Raw genomic sequence first — 24,191 nt, forward strand, 5'->3', positions numbered from 1 at the left:
CCTCTGTGCAATCTGTGGTGCAGGGTTACCTGAATCTCTAAGCTGCACACGCAACAGATCAACTAAGCAATATGATGTGAGAGGGCTGTGTGTCATCACGCAAAAAACAACTCCGAATAAAAACACAAATTTAACATTACGATGGTTTCCAGTGTTAAGGGAGCGCTTTACTTCCTTCTTTGTTCAAAACAATTCATTTTCTGCAGGTTTTTTTGGCCCAAAACCAATAACGACTTTTCGCTAAAAAAAATGTCAGCCCCCTTAGTAAGTTCAGTCGTTATTTAATGCTAAAATTATGGTTTGCGCAAGCTGTAAGTAAATCTGGCCTTTAATGTTTTGACAGTGTGACAAGTTTTGGTGAAAAAGGTTTTTTTTATTTGCAGATCAATGCATATTAAATGTCTGCATATTAAACTAATCCACTGGTCCCCAACCTTTTTACACCACAGACCGGTTTCAGCTTAAAAATAATTGCGGAGGGGGGTAGTATTGCTGAGTTGCTGTTCAAACAAAGTGCTGAAAATCCTCCTTTGTGAAATGTATAACATTTAAAACGGAAGCAAAGATCAAAGAACCATGCATTAGGAAAATTAATAACAGTTTTATTTTAGTAGATTTCTTAAACCATATTTTGGCGGATTATTTTACTTTCATTGTTTGTTTGTCTGCCCATTAAGTCTTAATAATTGACGGTAAACTAAAGTTTATTTTGATCATGGTGCCACAATGGCTGGAAAATTATGAATTTGTGTTCCAGGAGAGAGAGAGAGAGAGAGAGAGAGAGAGAGAGAGAGAGAGAGAGAGAGAGAGAGAGAGAGAGAGAGAGACAGAGAGGGAAATGATCAATGTTATTTGAAGTCGACTCTTAAATGACAAAATACACAATCAAGCTATTACGTAGCTATTATACACAATTAAGGACATTCTTGCGACCCAGTGGCAACTTGGTCATGACCTGGTACTGGGTCACGACCCAGTGGTTGGGACCTCTGCTGCACTAATCTATCCGTATGAAAATACTGTCAGACATTCATAATTATGTCAGACCGAACTCTAACCTAAGGTCCATCCTTGGTTTCAAATGAAGCAGTGTTTTTTCTTTAATGTTTAAAATGTATTCATTAATATTACTAATTATTCATCTTCAAAAACACAACTTTGGTTTAGTTTTGATGAATGGGTACTTGAGCCTTACTGATAGGGCTGTGGGGGTAAAATAAATGTAAAAGGTAAAATTATGGAATTGATCAAGAATATTTATGTCGACTTATTATCAGCGTCGACCATTTGCGACAGCTCGAGAGAGGTGTGACCTGCAATAGTGGGCACATGCCAAATGTATGAAAGTTTGGGATATAAAAAGTACAATCCAGCGAGATGTCTTCAAGTTCATGTGACATCAAATGGCCAGCAGACTGTGAGTTAGCACGCTATCTGCAAGGGGAGGCAACTGAGGCAAATATCACAGTGATTTTAGATTGATAGGGACTTCCTTGTGATCAAAAAGCTGTAGTACATGAAAGAGCTGTGCATAATATTCAGTTATCAGGTCAGGTATTATTAGTTTGTATCGCAGATTATCATTACACCACTAATAAACACAATTTATCGTCCCAGCTCTAAGATGATGATACCAGGTTTAATTGTTGGTCAGAAATATGTTAAATATATTTTAGAGATATCAGTCTTTTCCCATTCAAATAGATAAGACGTCTTGCATTATTCAAATTTCTGGCCGGAGAGGTTCGCAAACATGGCGCCTAGTGGTGCAACTTCCCTAAAGGAACTTTGATATAACATACAACATTCAGAAAGGAGGATCAGGCCACCCCACCTTTTACTTGTAACCTTGTGACACGTGCACTGTGAGTGTAGCAAAATGTACATGTACACCTGTAATCTGCAAATGCGGAGGGATGGGGGAGCACTAGATGACTGGTTAAATACAGGTCAAGTCCTGTTTTCAAAGTGATGCATCTGCAGACCTTTTTACACATTTGAGTGTATAGTGCACATGCAACCTTAATAGATATCTGTGCGAGAGGGAAATGTGTAAAGTTAGGTTCTCGGTACAGTGTTATGTAGAGCAGCAGCACTGTGGTCGGTGAGGAATTGCTGTTTCTCAACAGGAAATTCAAATACACGCACATTCTGCAGCATCTTACGTGCATGGGGACATCTCGGTGACACTGTTTTTCCATTTTAGTCTCCGTGGCTTCTGCTCACGAATGCATGTTGTGGCCGTAATATAGTAGTTGCATTAAAATAAGCAACAGAATTACAAAACGCACTTAGCTTTGAATTCATGTGCTTGAAATAAACATGTAAACTATGTGTTAAAACTATGGGTTAAATACTACAGAAAAATTTAACATTTATTTACATTACTTCTTAAATATATAGCCCGTTTACATCTATTTTCCTCCAGAGAGGAGGAAAGGGGCCTGTTAAGACCAACAACACACAACTTGATTCAGTAGTGGTCATAAGGAGTGTAAATTACAACCAAAGATACATGCAATACAGAAAATATACAGAAAACTTTAGCATCAGACTGCAAGATTTATTTTGTCAATCCTCGTATAATGACTGCAAGTGCTCAGAGAGAGTGGAGGAGGGAGGTGAAGGTTTTCTGCGACCTAATATTTCCAGTGTGAATGATTCGCTTCAGCTGTCAAACATAAGAAATGTTCCAGACAACGTCCCAGAAACGTCCTCCTCCTCCACACTTATAATAAGAACAACTAACAGCTGTTAACCAAAACTACAATGGGAGAAATAACATTCATCTGAATGCTTTAAGACCACAAGAGTAGCTGTTTAACAATCCCTCTTTATCAAGGACACCAATACATGGTTTGAGATATAATATCAGTTTTAATGCTCAAACAGGTTGTACGCGTTTACTGCGACTGGGCTGAAATATGCAAACGTGCTGCTGTATGAAAAGTATGCAGGCATTCAAATGTAAACAACACATGAGCAGTCAAACACTACTCACTTTAACTCAGTAACACCCTCATGCAAGATAAAATAATCATGAGTGACAGATACCAAACCAAGTATTATCTTAAAATCAGTAATAATGTTAAAAAGAAGGTAAAATAAGTGATTTACCTGAGGCCACAGCCGCAGTGCTGGCTTGGCTGCTACTGCTACTAACATCCACATACAGCTCATCCTCTGCCTCAGTGGAGGAAGGAGAGGAGTCAGAAGTCAGCTCCTCGCTTGAGCTGCTGGTACTGTGCAGGAGGGCGTATTTCTTCCGTGCGATCACCTCTCGCTTCTTCCTCTGCAGCAGTAATCTCTCCCTTTGCTTTGGAGTCCGCTGAGCCCCGCCTCCTGCCCCACCCTTTACAAAACGTTTTCTGTGTAAAGGCCTTCGTGAGCTTAGACACGGCCGTTTTACGTGATTGTTCTCTGGCTCAAGCCGTGCCCACTTATGCGACCTGCTGGCACGAGTCCGTGGCAGTAGAGGCCGCATGCCCACTGTTGGGCCTGTCCCGCCTCCTGCGCTGCCGGTAGAGGCTAAACCAGGAGCCTTGAGCTGTTGCTGCTGTCTGACAGTCATCAAGCCATTTAAAGGCCCACCCTCCTCCTCTGAGCTAAGAGTGTCCGAGTCACCAAACTGAAGGCTGGAGGAGGGCGAGGAGGCACAGTCACTTAATGAGGATTCTGGGTTCCTCTCATTCTCGCTACGTGGATCTAGCAGCATCGGCCTATGGCGAGGGGGAGTAAGGGCTCCCTCACTCACTTGCCCGTCCTTTAAAGAACAATACGACGGTCCGGGCTGCTGGGTCTTGCGCTTTTTGCGCGCTGACAAGCCTCTCTCACAGTCTCTGCGACCCCCGGCTTCTCGCGAAGGCCGGTGCCTGGTCTCACCACACAGCGGAGAAGGGAAATCACTTCCTGCCTTGCTTATCAGCTCCATCTCACTAGGGAAGCTCTTGGACGTCTCCATGGGTTCAGGGTTAGCCAGAGGCCCCTTTAGGGTCTCCTGCTTACGTCGCACATCAGTTGGAATATCGCTCTTCATTGTGACTTCCTCACATGCGCCGCCAAGGCTCAACAAGCTGATTCATATGGATCCATTGGAGACGCAGCAATCCGTAACTGTAAAACATGAAATATTCGCAAAGAATGAGACCCCAAAAGACAAATAATCATAAACAAAGAAAAATAAACTCATAAAAAACTAAATTCATAAGAGGAAAAACAGGATGGTGGAATGGGGTGGACCTTTGAAAAAAGTAGTCAACGGCATTCCACCGAGTTTCCAATGCAAAACCTAGTGCTGATTATGCAATTTGTTTTAGCATCCATTTCTGGCTAAGCATTAGTCAGGCAGAATTGTTATCCAGGCTGTCCTGTTTAGTCTGTAATAAAAGAGAGCAATTGTGACTAAAGAAAGGTCATCCCTTGTACCACACAAAAATGGACACGTTTCAGGTGCTGCTTAACACCCCCAGTAAAAGACTACACACATAAATCTAGTAATGGGTCTGGGAAACATTATTTCCCATTATTCTCACACAACATAAAAAGAGCAGCCCACGTCTCTCCCACAACATGAGGCCTATTAGGAGACAACTGTTTGTTGTATTTAATACAGGTTTATTATAAGAGCTCTTCAATCCTTATCCTTATATAATATCGTTATTTAGATTTGGACTCAAGCTAGCTCATTAAATTACTCTCAAATTAGGCTCTCGCTTGCTTGCATAATGAGTATTTATCCATCACTGACCGTAATGTTCATGCCATTTCCTCTTCTCATTACCAAAACCTAACGATTCACCCATTTTATTTATTGCCTCTTTCCCTCTTTAATCAAAATCTGGCAGTATTACCGATCAGTCTTCTATTCACCAAAATCCCATTACACTCTAACATTTATTCACTCCTCTAGGGCTGAAACGATTCATCGAGTTACTCGATTTACTCGATTCAAAAAATTCCTCGAGGCAAAAATTCTGCCTCGAAGCCTCGTTAAATTCCTATGACGCGCACTACACGCGCCGAGATCTGATTCACACGGACCGTTGTTCAGTGTTCAGGAAGCACATCATAGCGCGTGGTACATTTTGAATTTAGTTGGCGCGATGGCGGAGAGAATATGTCCATAAACGGCAGAGAGAGACTGTCTAAAGGTTGGGATCATTACAATATCATTACATTCAGCATCTGAACCGAAAACATCCACTGCTGTTTCACCAAGCGTCGATGAAACAAGGTAACGTAGCTTCCGTTGATTTTAATCCCATACTGTATTTGTAGCGATGTCGTTATGCGGTTTGACTAGATATGATGTTTAGCTTTGATGTTTTTAAGTAGTAAACGTATTCACGTTCAATTGCAGGACAGTATAGATTAAAAAAGAACCCCTTCACACACACGCATGCACTACAGGCGTGTGTACCAAAAAACGGCACCACAGTGCAATCATATATGGGCAACTTGTAATCTGACATATTCTGTTCAATAATAATAATCTCTGTCTTATTGGAGTTTAGCATAAGGAAGTTATTCTCTCTCACGCGAGTCAGACCGATCGCGCAATGCATCACATATGCTTAAACTTTTATGTAGCCACGCAACAATAATTTCAGCATGCATTCACTGTATACAGCGGGACGTGATGTTGTGATTTTTCGAACGGATTCTTAACCTAAAATGCACCGCAATGCAAGTGATGCAAACCAAATGCAGCGTTCTATTGAAAAGTAATGTATGTATTTCTGCAGTACCAAAATGCAATGAAGCAACTGAACGTCTGACTGGGGTGTCACTCTTCCTCACGCACAGAACGCGTGCACACACACAAACACAAGTGCAAGTGCGCGCATACACACAGGTTGTTACCATAGCAAATAGGCTCATCCCAGAAATGATATATTATATGTTAAAAGCCTAATGGTAAATGCTGCAGGTGTAGAAATGTACATAAACCAGATATTTACTTTGATGTCAGGGCTAGATTACAGCACGAAACCAGTTGTGCTGTGCATATTAATAAATTAAAGTGTTTAATTGTTGGCACTGGCACTTATAAACACTAAATGGGTAAAAAATTGAAATAAATAGGCTTATTTCTTGGAGCCAAATACCTCTGTTTTTTTAGAAATAAAAGCCAAATGCTTGAACATTTTACAGCCAAGTCATTTTCGTTATGCATTATTTGTTTTGGTTGTTTAAAAACACACAAAAAAATTATCCGATTACTCGATTAATCGATCGATTCAGTGCTAGATTAATCGATTACAAAAAGAATCGATAGCTGCAGCCCTACACTCCTCCCTAATTAACATGTCTGCACCCATTATGGAACTATGCCCCAAATGCCTTATGCTCCACAGCAGCCATTGCAAGCCCCAGAGTTTCCTTACATTTAAATTACGAAAGTAGCCATCGGTCTTAAAAAATATATATATATATAATCTCTATTAGGTTATTATATCTATTGATGCAACTTCTCTGTTTAGTGGTGAATAAAGTTCTTAAATGTGGTGTTTGCCTTGTGCCGAACTTGCACTACAGGAATATCGTCACGAATTTACCATTATTTTCGCCATGAGAATCCAATAGAAAATTGGGTCATGGGCTTCGATCATGCAATGTGTAATGTTTACAGATCAAATCTTACATCTCCCTATGTGCTCGCCATGTTTGATATTTAGGATTTAAAATCAGGATGATTGCATGATTACTTTCACAATAGCTAATAAGAGATGGAGGTGAATGACAGACCTTTGAAACAAGCCGATGTATGGTTGCCAGTGGAGGCGGATTACATGGAGAAAAACTTTATTAACCCCTTGGTGCCATGTGCATTACTACTGTGAGGGATGATTTTGGGCTTCAAATTCAGAAGTGATCCCCCATTTTTTAACCATTATAAATCTTGGAAGAGCAAGGACATTTAATAAAATAATTCCAAATGTGTGTATAAAAGATGACAGATATATGCATCTCAGATAGGGGTGAGAATCGTATGGACCCTCATAAATCGATTCAGAATCAATTCTTAGGGTCCCAAATCGATAAAGAATCAATTCTCAACTTACTAATTTGCATATTTGTGATATCATTACGTCACATTTGCTATCAAAGCTAGACTAGTCTCTGAACTGTCATATACTGTATTTTAATGCAACGAAGAGCTCAATAAAGTTATTCTTATAAACATATATGTTCTGTTTCGGTTGTCAGGCATTAAAACCCGGAAAAAAAAATTCATTAAACATGCAAAATTAATTCTATATGTTAACCGGTAGTAACTTCCGTAAGTAACTTAACCGTGGTTTTGGCAGTATTTTGTATCTTATGCAGAGTACCCAGCGCCACTGTCTGGATAACAAACTATGTGCATATTTTTACAGAAGTATGTTCTTATGTCTAAACAATGAGCAGCAGGTGTAGGGACACGCTATTTGCAGAGTCAGTAAATTAAAGGTGCTGTTTCTCCCTCACTGAACAGAGAAAAGGCAGAGGAAGACCATCAAAATACAACAAAGTGTATTTTGTTTTCTCGCAGTTTAAAATCAGTCAAACAAGGCTAGATTTATTTGTTTTTTCTTTCTCTACTGCTCATGTAAGCTCCGCTGTAGGTGCTGCTCATGCGGTGTGCGCTCTCAAGCTGTCCGTGTGCAGCACTGCTTCCCCAGTTGAGTTCCGCCTTTTGGTTCTGATAACGTCACGTTACTTTTTTGTAAACTAACCTTTAAGAATCGATTTTTGGCATTTGTGAATCTATTCAGAACCATCCACTATTTTTCCCCCACCCCTAATATTGGATGGCTTGAGGGTTAGTAAATCATGAGGTAATTTTGATATTTGGCTGGTATTGCCTTAAGATTATCCTGTAGTGTGTGATGTACCATGATATTTAAATCTTGTAGTGTGAGCATGTTTATGATTTAAGAAAACCATATCTAAACAAGGTTCTTGTTATATGTGTGCTGCAGCCAGATTTTACAATCGGCCAGGATTTTTAAAAATCCTGTAGTGCATGGGTCTTCAACCAGGGCCCCGTGGTGAAACTTGCATGGGGTCCTCCAAATGATGCTTAATTACAAGGATTTTTGTTAAAAATGTAAAACATTATGTACAAAATGTTACAACCAATGATCCCTTTAAGTTTAGCATGTGCAGTGTAAGCTTATTGAAGGTCTCGCGTGCATTGCAATTTTAGCCTATGGACAAAAACAAAATATCTGAAGACAAGGCATGCGCCCACTCAAAGCAATCAGCAGTAGCGACAGAAAAAAGGTCAACTCTGCATCATAAAAACAGGTAAATTATATTGGATTAATATGTGTTTAGCCAAGAGTCATGTGGTCGAATGTAAATTGAACGGTTTTAACAAATCTATCTATAGCTATCTTATCAGAAAAGTGACCTAGTGTAAAAAGGCCCTATAATGACTGCTGGAATGTTAAAATAAATTCATTTTTAAATAATGTGAAATAAATATAATAAAAAGGACATTCTGAAAACGTAACTTGTGCAATGGTGAGAATAGGCAAAATAATTAGGAACATTTAAAAGAAAATTGTTCTGTATTCAGTCTTTGACTGAATTTTTCATGTTATTCGGCTTCAGGCAAGAATTTTCCTTTTGGGGCATCCCTACAAGAGGTGCTTTCTGACAATATCACTGCTGTTTATGTGTGTTTCATAACACATTAACCTTGCTGTTAGATACAAATTGAAAAGTAAAATCTCAAAGGGAATACTGTCCCATAAACTTAAAGTCTCAAGGTGAATCAGATAGAGAAGTTGAACCAAATAATAAACGAGCAGCCAATAAGAGGCCAAAATAGATAAGAGCAACTCCAAAAATACTGGACACTGGGGTGAGCTGGTTTAAAAAATGGCAAATATACATTTCTGCAACTTCTTGGCTTCTATGATGATAAAACGTAACATAGTTTCGATTTAGTTTGTCTTTTTTAGTCACAACAACATTCTCATAGAGTCAGTTTCTCGAAAAAGGTTTGTTCTAGTCCCAGATTAAAATTGATGTTTGAACCGCCTTAATTTAAATGCATCTTGCACTGACATATCTTTACATATATTAGTGCCATTGTTTTGTCTCTTGAAGATGCACACAAAAGTATAGCTTTTTTGTTAGGTTTGTTTGTAAAAACTACTACTTGCTGTCCTAAAATAACTAAGCCCTAGTCCCGGATTAATCTAAAACATGTCCGGGAAACCGCCCCATAGTGTTTAATATAAAAACTAATTCTATGGTTCAAATTTTTCTAAAACACTCCCATGTCTTCATGAATATCAGTCATGTGACCTTTTACTTCATTCCAGTTGCCTGCCACCATCTTGAGTACCTACAGAGTACCAGTAGGCTACTGACAAGCATTGGATAGCTTGCTACGATTTACGGATTTCTTATCTTTTACGGTCTATGATTCTTACAGATACGGGGAATGACTACGAAAGACAACATTTCGCACCTCAACTGTCATGAAAAGAAACGCTACTTTAAAAAAATATCTTGGTTAGGGTGTGATGCCTACTCGATCCCTTATGCATTCTTCCAGTCGCTGTCCGCTGCTACCGAACTACCACTATTTTTACAACACTAAGAAGGCACGACACAATATGAAACTTTGCTCGAGGTATCACCTGTGTCTCTAAACATGAACTAGAGCATTGAAAACATTGTTTGTTTACACAGAGTTTACTAAAAAGAAAGTTTTTGAAAAACTGACTTTGGCTGTTATGGTGTCAGCTCGCAATCTTTGCCAGACAAAAAGAATGAATTTCCAAATGCCAATAAAAGAATCTCATATCAGGCTCCTTTTTCAACTAAAAGGTCAATATTGTTTTTCAGTTGCGACAAAACAACAAATTATCTGTGCATTTATATTGAACTATGCTTTAGGAGCTATCCATCTTTACTCTCCTTCGGAGATCGATACATCTTGACTGGCAAGATGGCGGCGAGCGGACACCAAAACAGACAAAGTCAGTTGTTCAAAACCTTTCTTTTTAGTAAACTCTGTGTACACAAACAATGTTCTCAATGCTCGAGTTCACATGTAGAGACACAGGTGATACTTCGAGCAAAGTATAATGTTGTGTTGAGCATTCTTAGTGTTGTAAAAATAGCAATTTTGATGCTCACAACATATTGAAGGCATAGCTTCTAGTTCTTTTGTGCCCACTTCAGGTACACAAAATGGCAAGTATGAGATGTGAGTAACGTCAGCTGATTTTCATGAATAGAGTCTTTCTGTCTGAAGTCACGTTCCAAATAATAACATAAAAATGTTTTACTGTAACCATGGTAATATTGTTAATCTATTAAGAACACAAACGTTTATGACTCACTAATGTTTTGTAGAAATCCAGTTATACAAAAGAAAACCCAAGAAAAACACACTTAAAAACCCATTACACAACTATTCACAAAAACTACATGCAGCCTAAATGTTGTGAATTTTACAAGGAACATTTAGAGAACTCTATTACGGTATATGTAGTGAAACAACAAAGAACACAATGTCAAAATTAATCCTCTCAGTAAATACGAGGGTGACTGCAAGACAAGATCAGTAACTGAACCAAGACTCAGATCACATCAAAATGTTGTTGTTGTGATTCCTTAGTGTAGAAACTAAATGCCTAATACATGGACTTTCCCAAACACCCCTACCGTTTCATCAGAAATGGACTGTTCCAAAAGTTCGCACTGGGGTTGCTAGGTTACGGAGCGGGAGAGAGAACCGTATAGCGGAGTTGGCTGCACGTTGTAGATAGTTTATAGACCGAAACAGGTGGATTAAGTGCCAAAGTATTGAAGTGTTTATTGATTATGTATACGTGTGCGTGTATGACGATGTAAGTAATTATATATGTATATAAGTAACTTTATAGGACGTTTACATATTATAGTTATGATTGGTGTGATAACATGCAGATGTTTACACTCTAAATATTATTCGATGATATCCAATCAACTATTACTTCATCCAGTTAGCATTCTTGTTATGTGTATATGTTTATATTTATTCATTTAAAATCATAAATGCTTCTTTACATGTTAACAATGCACATGCGCTCTAAGTTTTGCATAATAGCAGCGCCATTGCACGTGCACGGCAGAGACGAGCACGTGAACTGTGCATGCACATAAATAACACACTTTCTACATGTTCGTGTTTAAGTTTCATAATATAAGTAGTTGTAATTATAGTATAAATGCAGAGTTGTTGTGTTTTAGTTGTTATTCATTATTAATCTGTTTACTAGTGGATTATTTAACCGTTGTAATATGTACATATTCATGTTTGTACTTTATTTATGTTTCAGAACCACACATTTCTTATTCAATAAACAAACCAACATTTCTTGAGATATCGTTGTCTTGACCAGCAACCTGTAGCCTTCAGCAATCCAACCAGTGGTTGAAAAAGCGATTTTACATGGTCCTTCGAGCCGGATGCTGACTGGCTACAGAGATGTCTCAACCAAGGAAAGAAGCACCTGTTGTACGTCCACGACGACAAGTTAAACCCCCAGCTCATTTGGTAGATTACGAGCTTGGTGATCCATTACAGCATCTACAGCCACTCCCTATGACAGGGCGAAGCAGAGTACAGCCCCCAAGCAATGCAGATAATTCCAGATCGACTTCGCCTATTAGTCAGGTGGCAGAGTATGAGAAATGGAGATTAGAAGATGAGTGGTATGCATCTGATGAACAAGGAGAAGATGTCGAGCTTAAAGCTATATTACGTACAGTGCAGAATGATAGCGCTGATTTACGTCGTCAAACTAGTCAGCTGCCATTGATCATGTCGGCATTACAGGAGATGCGAATGCAGAATGCCATGTTACATCAGGAGCTACAAAGCCTGAAAGCAGAACAGAGAGCTCAGTCAGTAATACCACCACCCGCATCCTTCGTTCCAGTGGCTAGTCCAGAGACCTCATACTCATATCATCCAGTGCCAGCTCCACGGACAAGAGCGCCACCACCTGCTTCCATGAGAGCACTGCACCCAGTTCAAAAGGACGGATACACTGACTTAACTGAGGACTTCAGGAATTTAGACATTTCTTCCTTCGCTCACGAGAGAGTACAATCACGAGTACGACACAGCAGTCCGTTTCAACCCAGATATCCCCCATCTTCTCAGCACATCTCATCTCATCAGTCAAAGTTTGAGACTCCAGTACATGAGCAAATGCCACCTGCTCCTCCAAATAAGACTCAAGATGTTAGTCAGCCTTCATTTACACAGGAGAAAACATACAAGGGCCCTGCTCCAACCATTCCCTTTCTAACATCTGCTGATCCTAGACAATTCTCTAGACTAAAAATAGCCCTTGAGAACATTCTGCCTGAGGATGCCACCGAGCATTTCAAATTTCAGATACTTACTGACCACCTGAAGCTGGAGGAGGCACTTCTTGTGTCAGATTCATACAGTAATTCAAGGTTTCCTTTTACTAATACCATGAGAGCACTAAACAAAATGTACGGTCAACCCCACCAGTTAGCCTTACAACGCATCGCAGATCTGATGGATGGACCAAACATTCGTAGCGGTGATGTGAAAGCTTTCCGGCTGTTTGGACTCCATGTACGCTCATTGGTTAGTATGTTGGAACAACTTGGCCAGAATGGAATGACTGAGCTGGAGTGTGGATCACATGTTTCCAGACTTATGAGCAAACTACCACATGACCTCAGGTCCAGTTTTAAGAGGTACATACATCCTCTGGGAGTTACCATTCCTACATTACTGGACTTCGCCGAATGGCTTGAGTACGAGCTTCAGGTTCAGGAAGACCACACTGATTACAGCCCGCAACTCAAACAAGTGTCATCGGTTCAGAGAAAGGAAATGAGGAAAGAGTATAAGCAAAACCGCAAACCCACTGCCATTTTCCTTGGAACAGAGAAACCAAAGGCTGCTTCTGTATCACCAGCTGATCAGAGACCAACTGCTGCTAAGAGAGAATGGGTGAATGCTTACTGTGCATACTGTGATAACAACAGACATTACCTGAATAACTGTGAGAGCTTTAAGTTACTAAGCAAAGAACAGAAAGTGACATGGATTAGGAGCCAGAATAGATGCTGGCGCTGTGGACGCGGTCACCAAGCAGCTTACTGCACTCTGAAAGTTCTCTGTCAAACCTGTAACAGAAAGCACTTGGTTGCACTACATGATGTAAATGAGAAAGGTAGAGAAACAGAAGAATCTGTTCCGACCAGTGCAGTACTATATGTTGATCGTCCCACCTGTGACAACAAGATTCTGTTAAAAGTGACCAAAGTTTTGCTCAGAAATGGCAACAAAGCTATGGAGGCTTATGCTGTACTTGATGATGGGTCAGAGCGAACCATTATCCTAAATGATGCAGTACAGAAGCTAAAACTGAAGGGACAGCCAGAGGACTTAGCCCTTCGCACAGTCAGGCAAGAGACACAGACCATTCACGGGGCGGCTGTAACATTCACATTGTCTTCAATGGATAACCCTCGTAAGGTTTTCAGGATTCGGAGTGCCTTTACAGCTGATAGCCTGGGACTAGCGGAGCACACACACCCAGTAAAGGTACTTCAGAAAAGATACAAACACCTTGCAGGTCTGCCGCTTCAGCATTTTCACAATGTGAAACCTGTGATTCTTATTGGTTCTGACTGCCCTCACCTCATAACACCCATAGAACCAGTCAGACTAGGCCCACCGGGTGGCCCTGCTGCTGTGAGAACACGCTTGGGATGGACATTACAGGGTCCAGCACAAGATATAACAACCAAATTTTCCCCACAGCATTGTCTCTTCACTAGCCTGCGACCCATTGACAGCCTGTATGCTGATGTGGAGAAACTGTGGAAAATGGACATCCTCCCATTCCAGAGTGAGAAAGTACTAACAAGGTCACGACAAGACCAGGAGTCCATACAGCTACTCCAAGACAAAACAGTGAGAGTAGAAGTTGATGGAGTCCAGCGATATGCAACCCCTCTGCTACGTGTTAAGAACATGCCATTCCTTCAGGCACCCAAAGAAGCTGTACTGCCACAATTACGGGGAATTGAAAATCGGTTGGAAAGAAAACCTGACCAAGCAGCAGCATACCAGGAAGAGATAGTCAGGTTACAGAAAGCCGGCTACATCATGAAACTCAACCCTAAGCAGGTGAAACAGTCCAAGGAAACTTGGTACATACCACACCATATGGTAGAGCATAATGGAAAGAACAGGGTCGTATTCAACTGTTCATTCACATACAAAGGCCAAAATTTAAATGAGTTCTTGCTACCTGGTCCAACACTCAGTCCTTCTCTCCTGGCAGTTCTACTACGTTTCAGAGAACATTCCATTGCAGTTAGCAGCGACATTCGTGGTATGTTCCATCAGGTGCGCCTTCTGCCTGAAGACAAGCCGCTGCTGCGATTCCTATGGAGAGATTTACAGAAAGATAAACCGCCAGAGGTATATGAATGGCAAGTGCTTCCCTTTGGAACTACATGCAGTCCCTGCTGTGTTACATTTGCTTTACAGAAGCATGTTCAGGATCACAGTGAGTCCATAGACACACAGGTTTCCGTGGAGAAATCTTTTTATGTTGACAACTGCCTTCAAAGCTTCGTCTCCAGTGAAATGGCCAAAGACCTAGTAGACAGACTCCGCAGTCTCTTAAGCTCGGGAGGCTTTGACTTAAGGCAGTGGGCGAGCAATGATCCATCAGTCATCAGTCACTTACCAGCTGACGTTCAATCCCAAAGCAGTATTCAGTGGCTTAGTGAAGGTCATCAGAACGCACAGGAGTCAACTCTTGGTTTGCACTGGCACTGTTTATCAGACACCTTGTCATATAAACCTCGCAATCTTGACCACTCCCCACCTACAATGCGGAGCATCTACCATGTTCTAGCCAGCCAGTATGACCCCATTGGCTACATTGTGCCATTTACTACACGAGCCAAAGTAATTGTGCAGAGATTATGGGACAAGAAGAGAGAGTGGGATGACCCTAGATTGCCTGAGGAACTGTTAAGCTCATGGAAAGCCTGGGTGAACGAGCTGGACGAATTACAAAACATCAACTGGCCGAGGTGTTACTGTAGCAAAGAGCTCGATCATCATACTAGTGTGAGGCAGATTCATATTTTCTGTGATGCTTCAGAGCAAGCTTACGGCTCCGTAGCATACCTGCGGACGGAAGACCAGGGTAGGGTGGAAGTAGCCTTTGTTACCGCCCGATCCCGTGTAGCTCCTAAGAAACAGCAAACCATTCCTCGCTTGGAGCTATGCGCCGCTCTGACTGGCGCACAACTTGCAAAAGTTTTGAGAACAGAGCTAACTTTGCCTATCCAAAGCATTACTCTGTGGTCTGATTCCACAACTGTGCTTAACTGGCTTCTGTCACAATCTTGCCGATTCAAAGTGTTTGTAGGCACCAGAGTGGCTGAAATACAGGAGCTCACGGAGTCTGATACCTGGAGGTATGTGCCTTCACAGGACAACCCTGCAGATGACATCACGAAAGGTAGATCTATCCGTGACATAGGCCGTGAAAGCAGATGGTACAGTGGGCCCAAATTTCTTAGCCAAACATCTCATAGCTGGCCAGAGATGCTGTCGCTAACCACCACTAATCATGACAACGAACTGAGAAAGTCAGCCTTTTGTGGTTTAACAACTTCCACTGTGCCTACCCCAGACCTGCAGCAGTACTCAACCTATACAGATTTGCTAAAGGCCTATATTCAACATGCCAATACACCAACAGCAGATGACTATAAAGGAGCAGAGCTGGCAGCTCTTCGTAAGATTCAAACTGACTCCTTCGCAGAGGAACTGTCATGCTTAAGAGCAAACAAACCCTTGCCAAAACATAGTCGACTGTTATGCTTAGCTCCTGTATTCGATGATGTCATAGAACTTATACGTGTTGGTGGCCGCCTCCGTCAGATCAGCCAACTGGAAGAAGATGCCATTCATCCTATCGTCCTTGACTCACGCCACCCAATTACCAAACTAATAATCAAAGAATATGACAATCAATTGCATCACCCAGGGCCAGACAGGGTGTTTGCTGAGCTTCGAAGAAAGTACTGGGTGTTACGGGGACGAGCAGCAGTCAAAAGTCATCAACGGCAATGCACAGAGTGTCAAAGATGGCGGGGACAACCACACCCTCCCAAAATGGCAGATCTTCCTCAGGCCAGATTAAGAATCCATCAACCAGTATTTTATTCCACGGGTGTAGACTGTTTCGGACCTTACACTATAAAAGTGGGACGTAGGAATGAAAAGAGATGGGGAATCATTTTTAAATGCATGACCTCACGGGCAGTCCATATTGATATACTTACCAGTATGGACACAGATTCCTTCTTGATGGCCCTACGGAGATTCATAGCCAGACGCGGCAAACCCTTTGAGCTCTTGGCAGACCAGGGTACCAATTTCAGAGGAGGAGAAAGAGAACTAAGAGAATCGTTTATGGCTCTTCATCCTGAGTTCCAAGCTCACCTCGCCAGCCAGCAGATAAGATTTCTCTTTAACCCACCCAGTGCACCTCACTTCGGAGGATGCTGGGAGAGAGAAATACGTTCTCTAAAGGCAGCGCTTCAAGTCACACTTGGGGCCCAGACGGTCAGTGAAGAAGTACTGAGAACAGTCCTTATAGAAATAGAAGGTATTCTCAACTCCAAACCCATTGCCTACACCTCTTCTGACATTGCGGATCCAGACCAAGTAACTCCAAACCTCTTGTTGATGGGGCGGCGGGATGCCTCATTACCTCAAGTCACATACCATGATTCTGAACTCTTGAGCCGTAGAAGATGGAAGCATAGTCAGCTCCTCGCTGATCATTTTTGGAGACACTTTATTCGTCACTACTTACCAAACCTTCAGATTAGGCAGAAATGGAAAACAGGAGGACCTGATCTGCAGATTGGAGATACCGTTATGATCATAGACCAGCAATTGCCACGTGCTTTGTGGCCTGTGGGAAAGGTTGTTGTTCAGGTACATCCTGGAACTGATAAGAGAATTAGATCGGCAGAGATACAGGTGAAAGACAAAACTTACACCCGACCTGTAGCCAAGTTAGTATGTCTGCCCCCTCTCCATGATTAACTCCCATCCTGGACAGATAGAAAGATGAGCCACTTTTAAGAATCAAATTCACAAGGTGAATTTGGGGGCGGCTGTAGAAACTAAATGCCTAATACATGGACTTTCCCAAACACCCCTACCGTTTCATCAGAAATGGACTGTTCCAAAAGTTCGCACTGGGGTTGCTAGGTTACGGAGCGGGAGAGAGAACCGTATAGCGGAGTTGGCTGCACGTTGTAGATAGTTTATAGACCGAAACAGGTGGATTAAGTGCCAAAGTATTGAAGTGTTTATTGATTATGTATACGTGTGCGTGTATGACGATGTAAGTAATTATATATGTATATAAGTAACTTTATAGGACGTTTACATATTATAGTTATGATTGGTGTGATAACATGCAGATGTTTACACTCTAAATATTATTCGATGATATCCAATCAACTATTACTTCATCCAGTTAGCATTCTTGTTATGTGTATATGTTTATATTTATTCATTTAAAATCATAAATGCTTCTTTACATGTTAACAATGCACATGCGCTCTAAGTTTTGCATAATAGCAGCGCCATTGCACGTGCACGGCAGAGACGAGCACGTGAACTGTGCATGCACATAAATAACACACTTTCTACATGTTCGTGTTTAAGTTTCATAATATAAGTAGTTGTAATTATAGTATAAATGCAGAGTTGTTGTGTTTTAGTTGTTATTCATTATTAATCTGTTTACTAGTGGATTATTTAACCGTTGTAATATGTACATATTCATGTTTGTACTTTATTTATGTTTCAGAACCACACATTTCTTATTCAATAAACAAACCAACATTTCTTGAGATATCGTTGTCTTGACCAGCAACCTGTAGCCTTCAGCAATCCAACCAGTGGTTGAAAAAGCGATTTTACACTTAGCATGCCATTAGAATTATGCATAATATTCCAAGTGATACGTCTACGACCTTTCTTGCCACTACTTACATTAGGCCAAGACCCTCACTATTAAGACATAAGAGAACTCAAACTGTTCACCAATGTTTCTGAGGCAGACTACTCTCCCAGGATCCTTAGAGGCAGATCCTGTCAACCTGTGATGTACCACTGTGCCACAAAACAAAGTACACCATAGCACTTCCATATGAAGCTGCCCCAGAGGGGCCCATTGCGGCAGTGCCTCTTGACGCCAAGGTGGATACAGATTTCAGAAGAGAAGGGATTATGGGGGGGCTGTTTTAATTCCATCCCCAAGGATTGCTATGTATATCTATGTTGAGTTGCTCTGCCATTACTAATAGCAGGGCACAGGCCTGAACATTGGGGAATCCGTAAATGTCACTGTAAATTCATCACACACATTGTTTACAAAAAGCAAACATCGGCATTTTTAAATAGGCTATGTGATTTTAAAATATGTAAACAAATGCTATGGGTTAAATTTGAGAGAATGATTAACTATTTTTGTAAATCACGTTTTGCAGTAAATACACATTTATTAAGAGCAGATTCTAATATTGCACAAATAAACCTAATGCTAAAAAAGGAGGTAAACATTCTGTTATACATATTTTTATTGGGAAAATAAAATGTACTATGGACCTAGCAGAATTTATTTTTAACATGGGAAAAGAAATCAATTTCAATGAATGAATTCAGGATTTTTAAACAATCATATGGACAATGCCAATTTACCCCAATATTACAACAGCCTATAGGTAATAGAACAATTGTAAAATGTTGTTCATGTATTGTATGTGTCATTTACATGTTCATCCAATGTTTTTTCTTTTAATTTACTTCCCTCAAGTTGTCAATGAACATTTCTAAAGCTCAAGTACCTCCATAACAGACTATTTGCTAAATGAAAAAAAATATATATATATAAATTACGTATGCCCCTGTGACTTGTAAATCTTAAAGGTTTTAAAGGTTCGTTTTCATAACAGGTAAAGAAGGGAAAAGTTGAAGATAATATGCAATAAACAAAACACTAAACAGAGAACAGCACCTTAAGTCGTGTTTACATTACAAATCAAAGCCCTATTATATTTCAACCAGATGTCAATGGTTAGTATGAGCTAACACCACAATATGTTTAGAAAATGGGAAATAAAATAATGTTATTCTTTATTGAAACCTAAAAATGTGTGGAATCTATACCAGGTTTCAACCTTTCAGAAAACAAGGGCTTCTGGTCGATTCGATCTCAAAATGGCTAGATTTAAGCAGCCTTATTTCCAATTAAAAAGACAACATTTGGTTCAATGACAGCTAGCTCGTCCTAAAAATACAAACAGTGGGGAAACTAATGAGAGTTTTGATAAACAACAGACGATGAAAACGCCAATGGCATGTTGATGTTGTCCTCGCTTTCGAAAAATCGTCAACGCATCATCTGACAGCACTAAACACATCCCATACCCAAACAGATATGATGTGTGTAACTTACTTAAAAGCAACTGAATGCTGCAATGCTGGGTATCAGTACCCCAACAGCCCTGAATGTTTTGGGACAAGCACCCACTTCTCTAACGTTACCTAATGAAACTGCTAGCGGGAGGCTATTAGCTTCTCCTGTTAGTCAAACAATAGCTCCAACCAATTTACATTTGCCATTAACACAAAAACATACAGTAACACTTACCTCTAACACGTCACAAAACTGTCAGTGCTCGGGATAAATCCCCTTCCAGGGCATACGGACCGCGAAATTCGTCGACAGACGTAGAAACTGTCGGGGAAACGAGTGAACGTCAGCGGAGGCTTGTGTGAAACTGACAGGCTCACAAACCCGAGAGGCCCAGTGGTTTAGCCTCCCCGCTAACTGACGGTTTTTTCGACGATTTCGTCTTAAAAATATGAGAAAACGCCCGTAATACACAATATCACACGGAATACGCCACGGCGAGCTAAACGTAAGGAGAGTACGTTTAATTTAATGGCGATTTGTGGCACAAATTCCTCCCCGTTTGCCCTCGGCTGCGAGTCCCCATTCCTGCCGATTCGCGGCGTCCATTAATGCACTGCTATGTGTGTGAGAAGCAGCTCTGGTACACACGCACACACATCCACAATCTCGTTTCGACACTTTACGACATTCTCACAACATTGACGACCCATTTGTTGTCTTGATTAAAAGTGGAAATATTTTGTGAATACTCCATAAATTATCATATCGTTTGAACACTTTCTTTTGTGAATCAATACATTTTATTAATTGTGTAGATATAATAAACCTATTTTAACGGTTGTAGTAGGGTCCCTGGTCACCTGATGCCCTCTGGTGGCACAAAGTGTTGATGTAAGCACTTATAATTGTCAACAACTGAAGAATCTTGTTGAAGCTTGCGATTTATGTTTTTAAAAAGAATGTAAATACAAACAACATAACACGTTAATACACGATGAAACTTTCATATGGAACAGAGTTACATTTTTAAAGCAGAAATTTTGCCACGATACGTCGTCATTTATTTAATTTTTTAATATAACGTCTTTGATCGACAGCTTATTATCGAATATTATCGGTCAAAGACTTTATATAAAAAAGACACCGTAATCGCCTTTTTTTTTACGTTCCATGACAGACACTATTGTCTTCTTCTGCTGCAATTCCGCCACCTACTAAACTGGAGTGTGGAGCACCGATATACAAGGAAATGCTTAAGTAAAAAAAAAAAAAACAACAACACTAAATTATCCCATATAACCCTATTTCTTTAATAAATTTAATAATGACTCTATATCTCTTCCATTGCTCTAAACTACATTCCAAAAAGCTTTGTAAATTACAAGTTATTATGTCCAATTTTTCCATTTCCTGAAACATTGATATTCTTTCATTTTCCATCAACAGCTGTATGTTAAACAGGAAATGATAGATGACTGACATGAATTCTCGCTACTCCCAGCCAATAGAAAATGAGAATGGGATGTTGCGTTGGCCAATCAGAGAGCACGGAGCGGTATTTGAATCACGAACAGGCCTTTGTACCTGAGAGCAGCTTGTTTTGAGTTGAAGAATTCGAGAAACATCAAGGTCGAACATCGGCAAGGTTTTAAGTTTTTAAAGCTTTCGATTAGAAATGGAAACGCACGCTTTGGTGAGTTTTTTTGGTGATGTTTATTTATGCTCCTCTCTAAAAAAAAAGAACCAGTGTTTGTTGTGTTTAGCATTAGCCGGTCTCGTGTAGCCTCGCAACAGATTCGCGTTTGTTATTAAATGAAGTGTTGTTACATGCCGTTTGGTGTATTATCTTCTATTATGATTGCTTGGAATTGTACACGTATTCGTGTAGTATTTAAGATTTAGCTCTAATTTTAAGTTGCTTAATTCTGATGTGGTCTATTTGGTATCTACACGATCTGCAGAGTGTGGTTTAAAGGGATAATTCACCCAAAAGCGAAACTTCTGTCACGTTTACTCCCACCCATGATGTTAAAAACCTGTAAGTTTCTATGTTCTAATGAACAAGAATGAAGATGTTTGGATGAACTATTTGTAAACAAATCTATCATGAGCCCCATTCACTTCCATAGTAGGAATAAATGATACTGTGTAAGTGAATGGGGCTCCTGAATGGTTTGGTTACAAACATTTTTCAAAATATCTTCCTTCGGGCTCATTAGAACAAAAGTATACTGGTTTGAAACCACATGAGTGAGTAAATGATAATTTTGTTTTTTGGGTAAACAACTCCTTTTAAAGGCCTGTATGTTATGTCTGATCCAGTTTTCTTCCCCCCACACAGCGCAATACAAACAACCCTGTGTTCATTGGTGGCAGAGCAGGGCCTGTAAACGATTGTGCAAGGAGGAGAGCGTTAGGCGAAATCTCAAATTTTGCTCCCAAACCCAATCAGGTCCAGGTACGTGTTTTCCCCTCATACTCCGCATTATCCTTTTGAAAGGCTTTATCTGTATAAATTATTTCTCTTTATGCTCTTAGAAGGGTCTACTTGTAAAACCACCTGTCCGGCAAAATGTTGTGCCACCCAAACGTGCCCAGGTAGAGCCGGAGCTCCCCCAACCTGCTGAAGTTTTGCCCCCAGCTCAAGGTGATGTCAGTATGAAGGAAGATGAGTTGTGTCAAGCATTTTCCAGCACCCTCTTTCCAGTCGACGATATTGATGAAGGTGATGCCGACATGCCCCAGTTGTGTTCAGAGTATGTTAAGGATATCTATAGATATCTACAAAGCCTTGAGGTAAGTTTGCCCTTATGAGGTATGTTTTGAAAGTTAACCTGATTTGTGCTCCCTATAACCGCTTTGGTCCTCTTACAGGCTCAACAAACCATTCGTCCTCATTATATGCATGGTTATGACATCAACGGGCGGATGCGTGCTCTCCTGGTTGACTGGCTGATTCAGGTGCACTCAAGGTTTCAACTGCTGCAGGAGACTTTGTACATGACTGTGGCCATTCTTGATCGCTTCCTTCAGGTATGTGTAATTGTCTATAATGGCAAAATTATTAATGCAGTAGCATACAGTTAAACTGATTTTTTTTATTTTAGGTCCAACCAGTGACCCGCAAGAAGCTACAGCTAGTGGGGGTTACTGCAATGTTGATTGCTTGTAAATATGAAGAAATCTTTGTGCCGATGGTTGAGGACTTTGCCTACATTGCTGATGATGCTTTCACAAAAGCTCAGATTCGAGAGATGGAGATGTTGATTCTTAGCGGGCTGAACTTTGAGCTTGGACGTCCTTTGCCCCTGCACTTTCTGCGGAGGGCTTCAAAGGCTGGAAATGTAAGTATTTATTGACCACTAATGTGGAAGTACAGATTATCTTTTTTGGGGGGGGGTTGTCAGAGCCTGTAAAGTCTACTGCTCATCGCCGTGTGTTTTTTAGGCGGATGCGGAAAAGCATACACTTGCAAAGTATTTTCTTGAACTGACGCTGCTCGATTATGACATGGTCCATTATCACCCTTCTGAGACTGCTGCGGCGGCGCTGTGCCTCTCACAACTTGTGCTCGATGGCCAAAAATGGGTAAGTATTGTACTTGCAGTAGTGAGACTTTGCTTTTTCCAATTTTCCTCCTGCCATTAAATTGTTTTGCCATTCCAGTCACCAACCCAACAACACTACTCCACATATGATGAGGCCCACTTGAAACCTATCATGCAGCACATTGCCAAAAATGTTGTTTCTGTCAATGAGGGTCTCTCCAAGCATGTGGTAAGCCATTTTGTAATTTTTGCTAATGTTTGAGTGCGTTTTTAAACCATTGCTAACATTTGTGTCCTTTATTGTCTAGAGTGTGAAGAAAAAGTATTCAAGCAGTAAGTTAATGAAGATCAGCCTCCTTCCTCAGTTGAAGTCTTCGCTTGTAAAGGATCTGGCTGCACCTTTGCTGTCCAGCTCTTGAGGATTTAACTTTTATGTGGAAAGGACAATCAACCTGCACTTTATTTTGTCTCAGCCATTCTGGGAGATGGACTGCTGCTTTTAAACTGATGTACATACTCTTAAACTGTCTTTATTAATAAACGCTAATTTTAGCTTAAATTTTAAAATGAGGTTTTGAATCGGGTTTTATCTTTCATGTATATCTTGCTGGAGCTGTATTTTTTTGCTTATTTTGCAAACTGATGAACTGAATTAAATACCAAAGGTTTAACTTTGTGTTGGTGTGGTATGTCTTAATCATGTTGACCTTTTATGGTCTTTGAGACAATAAAACTAAATGTATAAATGCTCATGCTTTATTAAAAAGAAATAAAGACCCATGATGTGTTGCCTGCTGTCCATATTGCACAAATCTGCTTATTTAGAATAAGCATGCAAGTCTGTCATCTCAAGATTACAAAAACAAACCAATAGTAAGTACCACCTAACGAATTTTAATCCATTGGACAACTTTTGAACCACTGCACCCATCAAGTTAAGATGCAGATGTAAACCATTTATGCAAAAATAAAATTTCCCTTCAGTGACTAGCACTTCTTTGGCAAACCTTTGTCTGGGTAAACTGTCCAGTACACATTTCAAGATTTACCAAAAGTGCTTTATATAACTGAACACAGTACATTTATCATACAGTAACTTGGGAACAGAAGTGATTGCGAGTCTTCA

General features: G+C 40.4%; 3 protein-coding genes across 8 annotated transcripts in view; 2 read left to right on the forward strand and 1 right to left on the reverse strand.

Annotated features, from left to right (window-relative positions):
• rnf111 (ring finger protein 111) overlaps positions 1 to 20,147 on the reverse strand; it is a 46,499-nt gene extending 26,352 nt beyond the window's left edge. For all 5 annotated transcript variants that reach the window (XM_065267872.2, XM_065267873.2, XM_065267870.2 and 2 more), the window contains exons 1-2: positions 19,752 to 20,147; positions 3,118 to 4,113 (exon numbers count right to left, since the gene is read on the reverse strand). In XM_065267872.2, coding sequence (XP_065123944.1) covers positions 3,118 to 4,036 — 919 coding nt within the window. In that variant the 5' untranslated portion in view covers positions 4,037 to 4,113; positions 19,752 to 20,147. The remainder of the gene's footprint in view (positions 1 to 3,117; positions 4,114 to 19,751) is intronic.
• Positions 10,633 to 16,217, forward strand: LOC141281526 (uncharacterized). Its single transcript, XM_073813382.1, has 3 exons — positions 10,633 to 10,859; positions 11,331 to 15,991; positions 16,062 to 16,217. The coding sequence occupies exons 2-3, from the start codon at positions 11,480 to 11,482 to the stop codon at positions 16,215 to 16,217; spliced, it is 4,668 nt and encodes a 1,555-aa protein (XP_073669483.1). The 5' UTR covers positions 10,633 to 10,859; positions 11,331 to 11,479.
• Positions 20,148 to 21,055: 908 nt separating the features above from the next.
• On the forward strand, positions 21,056 to 23,845 carry ccnb2 (cyclin B2). 2 transcript variants are annotated; one of them, XM_065267930.1, is made up of 8 exons: positions 21,056 to 21,210; positions 21,859 to 21,975; positions 22,056 to 22,313; positions 22,392 to 22,550; positions 22,625 to 22,861; positions 22,965 to 23,105; positions 23,184 to 23,294; positions 23,374 to 23,845. In XM_065267930.1, exons 1-8 carry the CDS (start codon positions 21,193 to 21,195, stop codon positions 23,482 to 23,484), a joined length of 1,152 nt encoding a protein of 383 aa, XP_065124002.1. In that variant the 5' UTR covers positions 21,056 to 21,192; the 3' UTR covers positions 23,485 to 23,845. The 2 variants fall into 2 exon arrangements, with proteins under 2 accessions (XP_065124002.1, XP_065124003.1); XM_065267931.1 differs by having other exon boundaries at positions 22,059 to 22,313.
• The last annotated feature ends 346 nt before the right edge of the window (positions 23,846 to 24,191 follow it).

Source organism: Paramisgurnus dabryanus, chromosome 2, assembly GCF_030506205.2.
Source record: "Paramisgurnus dabryanus chromosome 2, PD_genome_1.1, whole genome shotgun sequence".
In the NCBI taxonomy this organism is placed as follows: Eukaryota; Metazoa; Chordata; class Actinopteri; order Cypriniformes; family Cobitidae; genus Paramisgurnus; species Paramisgurnus dabryanus.